The following is a 12,556-nucleotide window of genomic DNA, read 5'->3' on the forward strand; positions in this document are numbered from 1 at the left end:
ACATCTCCAGGGCTTCTTACCAGAAAGTTCTGAAGGTCCTTCACCAGAAGGGAGACTGGCTATAACACTCGGAACAAAGCACTTGTGGAAAATGGCACTTGCAACTCGGGTTCAGGGACGGGAAGCAGAGGAGAAAGGAGGGATGAAGCTTCCAAGGGGCTGGAGAGTGTCTCTCCCGGTAGCTGCGGGTCCCTCCAGGCCTCAGGCAGGGGAGCGGCAGGACCTGATCTGACTTCTCAGACTACCACCGACTACTATGACTACAATGTGGAAGCAGTGGAAGCCGAGGGGCCAGGGAGGGGGCAGGAAGGCACGCTATGGCTCAACAGCCGCCCCAAGGGAAGAGCCAGGAGAGGCGGCAAAGTGGTGCAATGGGAGCCAACAGTGAAACAGGAAATGAGTAAAATCACTAAGGAAGCCTTGACCCAGCAAACCGACCAGACTCCTGGCTTCAGCCTGGGGCTCCCACTTGACAGGGTTAAAAGAACACAGGTGATGTGAGGGAGGGGCAGGGGTGCACCCGGTGACCATTTCACTTCCTTTTGCCCACAAAGTGAGCCTCTGAGAACGGTGGCCCGGTGTGCCAGGAAACCAGCGGCCCCAGGCCGCACGCACGCACACCCTCACCCCCGGGGACTCCTGGGCGAGCGCTCGGAGGCATGACCCAATAGGCCCGTGGTAGAAAGCAACCTCATCTTAGATCAGTATTGGTCTTACTCTCAGCTTTGTCACTCAGAAGCCATGTGACTTTGGGAACGTGACTGCCTGACTCATCTGTAAAATGGGGACATCACCTCCTTTCAGAAACCATAGAAGAACGAGGCTGAAGTGAGAATACAGGTGAGAAGTGTCTGACACATAAGAGGAAACCCAACAAGCGGCCTGAGTATCCGCACAGGCAGAAAAATGGCAAGTCCCATCAGTCCGCGAGTCAGGGCAAGTGGCAGTGAAAACCGGGATGGGAACTTGGCTGCGCCCCTCAGATGCACTACTAACAAGCTAAGACTTCTGAGGCCAAAACACACGGAAGCACCTAGAAAGCCTTTTCTCAAACACTTACCACATTCGTTGAATTTGTCTTTTAGCATCTTCCAGGTAAAATCAAACGGGAGCTAGAGGGAAAAGGAGAAACTGATGAGTTTCCAAATCCAAACCCCCTAACGCGTCAACTTCAGGGTTGGGGGGCGGGGGGAGACAACACTTCTTGTTACACCAAGAAACCAGCTGCCCTTCAAACTGAGATGATCAGCAGAGAACAAAACAAGCCTGCCTGGAATGAGGTTCTAAACCAACACACCAAGTACACCCCCTTGTTCAACGTGCAGAGAATGCGGTCGCCTATGGTGAGCTGCCCACAGACCACTCGACAGCAGCGCAAGGTGGTCAATCTGGTAGAAAGAGATCAGATACAGCCCTTTACCCCTGGGTCTGCTGTGCTCAGGTACAGTCGCTCTTCAAGCCAAAGGAATCAAGAAGCTAGGGTTCCAGAGCTCACGGTCACTTCCACCTAGCAGTCCGAGAAGCCCCGGCGCGTGCTGCACACGTATCGCATGCTCTCACGTTCTCTCCTTATCCTACCAGCACCACACTGGGGGGCTTTCTGTGCTGCTCCTGCGCTCCCCTACTAGGAACACCACCTCCAGCTTAGACCTGTCCCCCTCCTCCCTCTGTGCATACTACCAGCAAGTATGGGCTGAAGGGCCACTTACATTTCTCACAAATATCTGGCAGGCCTTCCTGGCCACCCCGGGAGCGTGGCCTCCAGCTCCGCCAAAGGAACCTGCGAAGCTTCCTCCAAAGTTGCCACGCTCCATCTCGATGGCGCGGTCAAAGCTGGCACCGCCACCGCCACCCATGGCTAGGCCCATGCGCTCAATGCCAGCGCCTAGGGCTGGACCCATGGCAGGACCCATGCGCTCCAGGCTGTTGGCGCCCATGCGCTCCAGGCCCATGCGCTCGAGACTGTTGGCGCCCATTCGCTCCAGGCCCATGCGCTCCAGGTTGTTGGCGCCCATGCGCTCCAGGCCGGTGGCCATGCGATCCATCACGGGGCCCATGCGCTCCAGGCCAGCCCCCATGCCTGCGGGCACCATGCGCTCCATGCTCAGGCCCATGCGCTCGATGGCAGGGCCCATACGCTCCACACCAGAGCCCATGCGCTCAATGGTCTGGCCCACGCGGTCGATGGGCGCGGCCATGCGCTCGAGGCCAAAGCCCATGCCGGCACCCATGCGCTCCACTCCAGAGCCGATGCGTTCCATGGTCTGGCCCATGCGCTCGATGCTGGAGGCCATGTGGTCGAGGCCCAGCGGGCCCATACGCTCGATGCCAGAGCCCATGCGCTCGACTGAGCCCATGCGGTCCATGACCAGGCCCATGCGCTCGATTTCGGAGCCCACGCGATCCATGCCATGGCCCAGGCCTGCGCCCATGCGCTCCATGCCGGCACCCCCAATGCGGTCAATGCCAGGGCCCATCCTCTCGATCCCAGGGACACTGCCTCCACCTCCACCTGAAACAGGGACACAAAACACAGGCAAATATCAGTGACTTGCACACTATGTGAGCACCATGCCAGAAAGATGACCAGGGTACAGGGACCTAGGCACTTAATCAGAAATTAAGTCCCACAACAATTTATCATTAGACATCTCTCAAATGTCGACAATTGCTAAGGCAGCATAGTGAGGACACCATTCTTCCTATTTCTGTGCCACAGCTGAAATTTCCATTATACAATTTTAAAAGAGGAAAAAATCTACCCAGGAGGCCTCGTGTCAACAATGTTCTCCATGTTACTTTGGAAGTTCCAGAACTTGTAAACTAGTTCTGTAAGCTGTAGGTGTCAATTTCAGAGAATCTGAGGTCTTCCCACCACCAGACACTGAGAAATGCTCTAAAGGGAGGAACCTCCAAAACTCCACACTCAGTCAGTGCAACGTGTTTACTTGGATCTTACGGGACAATTCACATCCCTCACAACCTGAGCCTCTCCCAGTCTGTCCTCCTCCCAGATGCACTGTCGGTGGCCAGTCTGGCTGCATTTCCTTAGCACCGCTAGGCACAAAGCAGCCAGTATACAGCCAGGTAATTACGAAGAGATAAAGAAAACGAACACTAATATAGATCCTCTATGTCCAGACAGCCACTTCCAGGGAACCTTAGTCTGTGGGGAAAACCACTGCATGACTCGTGTGTAACTACTCTGCTGGCTTTGAAGAAGAGAGGTCGATGGCACTGCAGAGTGGACTCTAGACGAGGCCTACGACCGTTCTCAGCGCCATGGTTCAGCTGGACACGTGGCGGCAGGTCAGCAGTGCACTGACCCAGCGACGGCTGGTAACTCTGGACAAGGAGGGTGTGGCTCCCCCACCAAGGCCCCTGCCCACCACTTTTCCACATGTGGAGCCTAAGGATCTCTCTCACTTCACCACCACCACCACCACCTGCCTCTGATCAAGGGCAGCTAAGCCCACAGCCAGCCCACTGCTGATCCAAGCAGCCCAGGGCAAGATGTAAATTCAAGAGGAAACTCCAAGTTTCTAGAAGTGAGTCTCTAATGAACGGAGTGACCTCACACATCACTCCACTTCTCTGCCCATTTCCTTAATTGAATAACCGCACACCATTTGGCAAAATATAAACACAATTAAGAATATTGATTTCCAAAGCAGAAATTAAGCTACTTTTTAAAAAAAGAAATAGAAACGGTAGGCAGCATGCTCAAGAATACCAGAAATCAGGCTGACCCCCCGATGCCAACAGTAGCAGAGAACTAGGAAAAAACGGTGCCCACATGGAGTTCTAGAATCAGCACACCACAGAAATAACCAGCAAGTGGAGTTACCAAGGAAATGGCAAGACACTCAGAGCCATGGGCGGGGGAAATCAAGCTGAAAAAGTACATTTAGTTTTAAGTACCCATTAAAAAAAAAAAGCGTATTAATGGAAGTATATGTTCCAAAATCTTTACAATATTCATCACAGGGCAGTGAAATTGCAGAGATCTACTTTCTTTATAATTTTCTGAATCTTTAGGAGTACATATAAATACTTCAGTAAGTATTTATTAGGTATGGAAGTAGTATACTTTATACTTTTATAATTATTTAGTTTTAGGAATTTATAATTTTATAGTATTTAAAACAAAGCTCCCCAATCACGCAGACATTTATAATGGCAATGGCTAATGCTTATATAGCACTTAGTAGGTACTCTTTTCTATGCATTAATTCATTTACTCTGCACAACGACCCTATGAGGTAGGTACCATTATATTTCCATTTTATAGTACAGAAAACAGAGAGGTTCAGTAACTTGCCAAATGTCACACAGCTAGGAAGAGACAGAGCTGGTTCCCGCCCAGACAGTCTATTTTAGAGCCCATGTTTTCACTACTACACTCTACTATCCCCGTTAATAACAGCCTATTCTAAAAATCAAAACATCAAAACTAAGCGTTTCCTACCTCCTCCCTGCTTTGCAATGATCTCTCCTCTCTTCAGGGCATTACTTAGGATTTCTAAGGAAATCAGGAAGAAAAAAAAATTAGCCAAATTTCTCTATGGTAACAGAAATTTGTTTATTACAGATTCCAGAATAAGAATATTACTAATTTAAAAATAAAACAAGGGAAAGGGAAAGGGGTTAAGAAATACACACACAGAGACAAGACTATTTTACTGGAAAACTGTTAAAGAGTCCTTGCTGATGGGTCATGATATTAGGATCCCATGTAGCTCCAGAGTCTGAGGCCCAGTTGGCAACACCACCTGGGAATGCGTCCAGCAGAGCTAAGTGAGAGCTAGTGTGCGCCAGTGAACTGAACTGAGAAAGTCAGAGCAAGAATGAGGCCAGCAGCAGTCTTCTAAAGTGGTCCAGACCCTCCGTACTCACACTGATGCCTGCACTCATCCTCCCAGATCCAATGCACATCTCATGGTTATCCTTCAGAGCACACTCAAGCTGTGGTTACTTACACTCACTGCCGAAGCCCTGAAAAGCAGCAACACCTGACGCAGCACTGAAGTGTGACCTCCTTAACAGGCTGCGTAGACTGAGGCAAGCTGAGTCCACCAGCCCCGACCAGAAGGAACTGCGTGTGATGGTTGACAGGCAATGCTTCAGGAAAATAAAAACTCAACACATCCAAAACTCATCCAACACCTTGTCCAAAGAAGAAAACATTGTTGCTTGCCTGCCAACAATTCACCTGAGTCTCTTCAAAGTTTGTCTGCACATATCATTTTAGGACCATGACCACAGAGATTAACCCTAAGCCCACAGGTGTTTCTGCTGCTGCCTGCTAAAGGAAGGACATGGGGAAGCAAACGAAGAAACAACACACCTCCAGCCTGCAAGCACGTACAGGGCTCACTCACTCTTCCTTGACCCCTGTGATCCTGCTCAGACCAGCCTACGTTCACTTTCCGAAAATGGCACTTAGACCAAACTATTCCTGTAAAAGTGTCACTATCAGCCCACCACTGATTTAAATAGAAAGGAAAAACTCTTTCATGGGCAAAGACCTCCCTGCTCCAATTATGAACTTGAATCTGTTCTCTCCAGCCTGGGTAGACCTTCACCTCCAAGCCTCTGCACCAGCGCGCTCTTCATCTGCCAGCAGACCCTCCACCTACGCTGAACTGACACCTAGCCCCTCCAGCTTTAACTACATCTCCTGCACGGTCTTCCTGTACTCCTGCTTGGATCCCATGTTCTCTGAGCAGAACACCATCAAGGGCAGTGCTTTTTCAAATCTTAACACAGAGAGAAAATGATCACCTTTGTGTGATGCTCACATGGCTGCCGAGGGCCAAGGAATCCACGTTTCCTTTCCACTGGCTCCCTCACTAGGCCTCTTCCACGGAGGGGCCTCTGCTGCTAACACCCTGAGCCACTGAGCATCGTCTCCGCAGCTGTACCACCTCCTTCAAGATCAACCACCACATCCCTATATTCCTGTACCATCAAGTACAATGGCCTGCAGAAACCAGGGCAAATACCGCCTTCATAGGAGAGAAAGGACAATGAATGGGGAGGCAGTACAGAAAATACCACCGAAATGATTCTACTTTCAAGTGGAGGAAAAAAAAAATCAAGAAGTGAATATAAAAAACAAAACAAAAAATCCAGGCCAACTAGCCGGAAAACCCAACTTAAACTTATTTGGCACAAAGACCCTTTTACTAAATTGGGTCTGATCACAAGGAGCACCAGAAATTCCAGAACAAAGCCCTTTGCTCCTGCCAGAGTCGCTTTGGGAGGCCTCAGGGCAGAGAGACAAGCTAGTCTCAATCAGAGAAGATGAGCAGCAGGAGACAGCAAGGCCGACAGACATTTCTAGTCAGGTCAGGACAGGAAGAATTCCCCGCTGCCATGAGAAAGACTGGCCTCACCACACCCAGCTCTTGCAGCACTGCATGGGGAGCCAGGGCTGCCCGCCTCGTCGTGGAGGGGAGGGGCACCACTGAATGGCAGAGGATTAAAGGCTCAGGGCAGGAAAAAGTGCCTCTGGGAGCAAAGCCATCTTGTTCTTCTCACCCTCAGGACCCACAGATCCCGTCATTCGCAGCCAACTGACAGTAAGTTTTTAAAATGTGTTTTAAAATACCTGGCCATCCCAGGACACAAAAGCAAAGCCAATCATGGACAGTAAAAAAGTTTCAACTGACCTAATCACATACAGATTATGAATTCATCCCCCAAATTCTAAACTTTCGAATAATCTAGGATGAAGTTATAGACAGTCATATCAAGCATACAAGATATAAATAAATCTTCACTACCTGCCTGGAAAGACACAAGAAAAGTCCTTCCAGCACCCGACCACGCGGGGAGGGAAAAAGAGAAACAGAAGTCTGTCTCCCCAAACTCAGAGGAGAGGGAAACAGCTTCTAATTGCGTTCTCCATGAAAACAAGGAACTCACACAAAGAGGATGGGAGTCCCAGAGATAATCCACAGAAGAATCCAGTCTCACTGATGAACTGAATGGTGACTCTTTCTAGGGCCTCATAAATTCTAAGATACAGCTCATATAAACAAGACATAAAGGAGCTTAAAATCACCTAACTCAGTGGGTCCCCTAAAGACAGGCTGAGCCCTCTGAGGTGGTCACCTAGCAGCCTCATGTGGAGCATATCGATGCTCTCAAAAACAAACTTAAGGGGGCGCCTGGGTGGCTTAGTCGGTTGAGCGTCCGACTTTTGCTTAGGTCATGATCTCGCGGTTCGTGGGTTCGAGCCCCGCATCGGGCTCTGTGCTGACTGCCAGCTCAGAGCCTGGAGCCTGTTTCAGTCTGTGACTCCCTCTCTCTCTGACCCTCCCCTGCTCACGCTGTCTCTAAATAAACCATAAAAAAAAAAAGAAAAGTCAAAGCTAATATAAAAAGATGCATGGAACAAAANAAAAACAAACTTAAGAACGCAGAAATGGACAATCTCTTTGTGCCATACTAATGGGAGAATTAAGCAGACAGATTCTCAGAAATATCTAAACTCAAAACAGCGGGGAGGGGAGAGACACCCCGGACAAGGAAGGAAACTGCTTTGCAAGGCAACCAGAACTGAAATGAGCGTCTCCGCACTTGGGCCCAATGCCCCAGGCCTTCCCGTGCCGGAACATTACTCCAGGTCCCTGAGGCCTCTGGTAAAGGTGCCGGCAATCACAGCACGCCGTCCGCTAATTGGAACACCAGAGCGCCCTGGACAAGAGGACTCCCGTCCCCTCAGCAGGGCCTCTGAGGCCTCGACAGCGCTAGAGACACGGTGCTGTGTAAACGCAACAGTTTAAAACTCCCACAGCAAGCAAACACCTATGCCCACGCAGCCATCTGAAAAGACTAAAGAAAATTGGTGCTACTGATACCAACAAAGAATTCAAGGACCAAAAGTTTTTATCTAAGTCCAGAAAACAATGTTTTAAAAGATGATGGAAAGACAGCTGACTCTGCCTAAGAAAGACCCTCTGACCTGAGAGTGAGCCCCGCTCACCTGGGGCCTTCTTAGCCATGCCTCTGCCAAGGGGCTCTCCAAAGCTTCTAGACACTCCCATCTTGTTTCTGGCAAAGTCTCTCTCAAGTCTTCCACCCCAGCCACACTCCATCTCTGGGTAAGAAACTATTACCCTAGGCCTTTCCAAGAACACCGTTGTGCTTCAGCCGGAAGTAAAACAAACTGCAGGCACACAGCAGCTAGCACCAAGTCAGCACGCTTACTTTTTTACAAGAAACTATCATTCAGCCCTTATCCCTTAAAAAACTCACTTCACCTGAAGTCAAGTCCCTGAGAACGACCTACCTTCAGTCCACCAAGGACTAATTGCTGACTTTCATTACAGCTGCACAGCGGCTACAACCAGCCACTACAGCAATCGGCTGAGCGCACGCCGTGTCACAGGCAGCCAGCGGCTGCAGGCCCTCGGTGCCTTCCCAAGTGCCCTGTCCTGCCCAGGGCTTTCCACATGCCAGCAGTTCACGGAAGATTCAAATGACTTAGTAACTTGACCAAGGTCATGCGCCTGCTAGAGGAGGAGGCAAAGGCTGGAACCTAAACCCAATGCAAAACCCCAAGTTCTACTAACACAAGCACCTCCAAGTAGAATCCAGAAACAGCCCTTCAGCAGAACATGCCTTCTCTAAGAACAACTGGGGTGGTCTCCTGTACACAAGGGCGCTGGTACCTTCGTTACCTTCTCCTGTAACAGCAGGAGTTCTGTTTTTGCAATGCCTTTAAAAAAACAAAACAACAACAAAAAACCAAAGGTCTTGGGGCCCCTGGTGGCTCAGTCAGTTAAGCATCCGACTCCGGGTTTCAGCTCAGGTCATGATCCCACAGTTAGTGGGATTGAGCCCTGCATCCAGCTCTGTGCTGACAGCATGGAGACTGCTTGGGGTTTTCTCTTCCTTTCTCTCGCTCTCTCAAATAAATGTTAAAAAAATTAAAAATGAGTAATAAAAAATAAAAAAGGACGACTTAGCTTCTATGGGGAAGGCCTTGCCACAGCTGTCACCTGCTTGAGAAAGCCTTTGATGATCCCATCACTGGCTACTTCTTTCCTCAAAAACAAGACTTAAAAGTGTGTATCACAATGTGTCTCCTTCCCATACTGAGAGGGCCTTGAAAAATCTAGTTAATTCATCTTGCTCCTTAAAAAATCAGGCAAATAGATGCTAAATAATGATTGCCTTCAATTGTACAACTGCAAAAAACGGTTATATGCCACTCAAGCCCCTATACTTTCAATGAAGTAAACAAGTCTCCTGAAGACGTAGCATCATGAATTAGAAAATGCCGCACAGCATAGCACTGGTAGACTTGCTAGTCACAGTGTGAATTGACCCAACTGAATGTCACAGGTTGAGGGCATGCCATCTGCTGGAAATGTTAACTAACTTGTGTAAGCCTGAATGTGGCAGGCAGAGCAGAAATCCCAGAGCGGCACCAGAACAGACTGAAGAAGGTGGCACTCTGCCCCCTTGAGATCAGGAAGTCTAGTGCAGGCATTTAACTCGGCAATGGCCTCAGAAGTCCTCTTCCCAAACAAAAAAGAACTTATCTTTCCAACTGTCAACGGGCTGTGCCCTCCTGTGAATTCCAATGTAGTCCCCCAAAAATGAGAGTGTTTTCATTGTCAAATATGCATCAAATCATTGTTTGGCATTTGATTTTTTAATCTGTAATTCCTAAACATCCATTCTATTAGGACTTGACCTCTACTGATTAGAAATCAGAATCTCAGGACCAGTCTGGTATCAGCACCTGTGACAATAACAGATGCATTATAGTCCCCAATTAAATATTAAATTCAAAACATCTTTATCATTTTCCCCATGATTAAGTTGACTGCACTCAAATCTCAGAACATAGCTCAAGTGGAAGGAAGTCCCTGTCCTCTGCTATAGAGGATGACACGTCACGGAAGGACTACTGAGTACCTGTATCTGAGAACATCTAAGAACACTGCATCCGAACACCTCCTCCACTGTGAATGAGAATGAGCACTTTGAACCCTTTGATCATCAGGCTCAGAACCGTGACTGCTGCATTCCACCTGTCCTGTCACCAAGGACTTTGCCCACACGGTTTAGCATAGCCCCAGCTCATTTCTGTCTGCTTCTAAATCACACCACTCCTCGGAACAACCCCATCTCCTTCCTGATGGATCATCTGTTTTGAGCAAACACCTTACCAAACCGGACTCCTCCAACTCTTTATTAAACTTCCTACACACACATTATAAACCACAGGCTGGCCTGAAAGCACATCAGGAACACAGGCCTTTGTCCCTTCATTCCTACTCCTGGTAAGGACTTCCATCTTTTTTACCATCATCTAGAACAAGGTAACCCCATGAAGAAGGGCAGTTTATTCATGAGAAATACCTTTCTTTCTAGCTGGATAGTTAAGGTCTAACCTGTAGGACTCACAGTTGCTCTAATTCAATCTTCACATTAAATGATACTGCCAGTCAGGAAAGAAACATTTACATGCAGATCTTCAAGGGCCTTCCCCAGGGAAGCTTAAGTGTATAAGGGAAGCATCCTCCTCACAGGTGGGGCTAAGAGTCAACCAACCCCTAGAGAATTTGAGAGACAGACCGTGGGTTTCTCAAGGCACACTCCGCAGCCCCACTGAGGAGGGGCTGATGCCCATGCTGAAGGCAGCTCTGAAGGGCAGGATCACAGTGTGATTAAGAGCCAGGCTCTGGAGCCAGACGGCCGGGATCCATCTCCCAACATTACTAGCCATGTGACCTTAGGCAAGTCACTCTCTGGGCCTCAGTTTCTGATGAAATGGTGATAAACGTACCTACAAATCATGTGGTTCTTGCAAGGACTAAACAAAACATCCTGTTATTATGATAATTAAGATCACTGAATTTCTGTTAAGGGGATGGAAGGGCTCTAAGATTTGGAGTAACCAAAATTCTCACTATGTAAATGCTAAACTCAATCAATGTCTCTGCTCACAATTCCAAGTTACCAGAGCAGATGCTCAAGAACTGATGTAGTCCAGCACTCCAGGAGAGAGGAACTTGATCAAAAACTCCAAAGAAACTAAAACCAATCCCTCACACTTGAAGATGATTTTAAAGTGTGCAAAACGTAACCACAGATGTTTCTACAGGGATGCTGCTAGTGCTGGAGGCAATAAAAAAAACTTTAAATTTTAGTGGGCAATTATTGGGGAGGTTCAGAACACAGTTTAGTGACTAAGGGGATTAACACTTACCTACTAGAAAGTCTAGCTTCTGAAACATAAACTTGTGATTTTAAATAGGGCAATTCAAAGACATCGGACTCAGTAAGACAGGTGGAAAGGGCAAATCATTCATTAAAAACAGGCGTGCTGCCTCAAGGTCACCCAAGAGCCAACAGCCAGCAGAGGGCAGGGATAAGCAAGGAATCCGAGTCTTACCATTTATTCTGCCCATGTTCATCCCAGAGCCAAATCGACCCATGTTTTCCATACCGCCACCAAAAGGTCCCTCCATGCCTGCAAGAGATATCCACATTTGAGCACCATCCCAACGAGAGCGCTTGCACTCATCAGGAAAAGAAAGATGTTTTCACAAGTTCCACCTCGGGCATTTTCTGCCAGGGACTTCCTTACCAAGTGTAAGGACTTTGGGGGGAAAAATGCTAGTAGTGCCCTTGCCTAAAAATCACCAACTTCAAATAGCTAATCTGATCCACCCCCTCAACAGACAAGTAAAAAGAGGCCCCAAGAGATGGAGTGATTTGCCCAAGGTCACAGAGCTAGTTAGTGAGAAAGCCAGAACCAAAAGCCAAGATACCCACTAGGAAAGACTGACAGGTAAAATTAATTTCTAGGCTCAAACTTTTAGGAAACCAAAAGTGAGAATTCATGCAAGGTTTAAGGAAAAAGAAAGGAAAGGTGAAAGAAAACCATACCTAAAAGTGATTACGTTTGTACTTCATTTTAAATCTCTTACCTCCCATTTTATTTATTCCAAATCCTATGCCTTCCATTCCCATTCCTTAAAAAGAAAAAGTCAATGCAAACTAAAATTATGTCAAAGCAGTAAATAACGTTTGAACTTAAAAAACACAGGAAATTCCAAACCAGCAAATGAACATAAAATATCCGTTTATGAATATATTTTAATTGTCAAGAAAAAGGGGGAAAGGAGTTCTACCACCTCCCCTGTCACACTCACATTCCAAGAGACTAAGTCTCTAACAAAATAATAACCATGTGACTCAATATTCTGTAGGGCCCACGTGCAGTTTTAATAACCAAATCAGACCATTTTAAATGTGATATACAATTACCAGGTACAAACTGGGGAGCACTTTCTTAGAAGCTTATTTTAGGGAACCTAAGTAGGCTTAAAAATCCCTTTTAAAGATAAAATTCTCCAAATAAAAAGCAGTTCCCAAAAACACTGCGTCTTCCCTCTGTGTCACCCCAGACTTTCTTCTCAGGTGTCAATCAGGAAGTGGCCGTCAGACTGAAAGGGCCACTGGAGGTGATGGCCGAGGGCACAGAGGCCAGGCCAGAGGTTACTCCAGGAGGGAGACAAGGGACATG

The 12,556-nt window shown here is 47.8% G+C and overlaps 1 protein-coding gene across 5 annotated transcripts in view; it reads right to left on the minus strand.

Moving 5' to 3' along the window:
• Positions 1-12,556, minus strand: part of HNRNPM (heterogeneous nuclear ribonucleoprotein M) — a 40,236-nt gene that overhangs the window by 1,019 nt on the left and 26,661 nt on the right. For 3 of the 5 annotated variants that reach the window (XM_039251652.1, XM_039251649.1, XM_039251653.1), the window contains 5 exons: positions 11,958-12,002; positions 11,420-11,497; positions 4,469-4,522; positions 1,710-2,512; positions 1,061-1,112 (listed from right to left, as the gene is read on the minus strand). In XM_039251652.1, the coding sequence (XP_039107583.1) occupies positions 1,061-1,112; positions 1,710-2,512; positions 4,469-4,522; positions 11,420-11,497; positions 11,958-12,002 (1,032 nt within the window). The remainder of the gene's footprint in view (positions 1-1,060; positions 1,113-1,709; positions 2,513-4,468; positions 4,523-11,419; positions 11,498-11,957; positions 12,003-12,556) is intronic. The other 2 variants (XM_039251650.1, XM_039251651.1) reach the window with 2 other exon arrangements.

The sequence above is a fragment of the Hyaena hyaena genome, unplaced genomic scaffold (assembly GCF_003009895.1).
Source record: "Hyaena hyaena isolate Hyena2069 unplaced genomic scaffold, ASM300989v1 scaffold_396, whole genome shotgun sequence".
Taxonomy (NCBI): domain Eukaryota; kingdom Metazoa; phylum Chordata; class Mammalia; order Carnivora; family Hyaenidae; genus Hyaena; species Hyaena hyaena.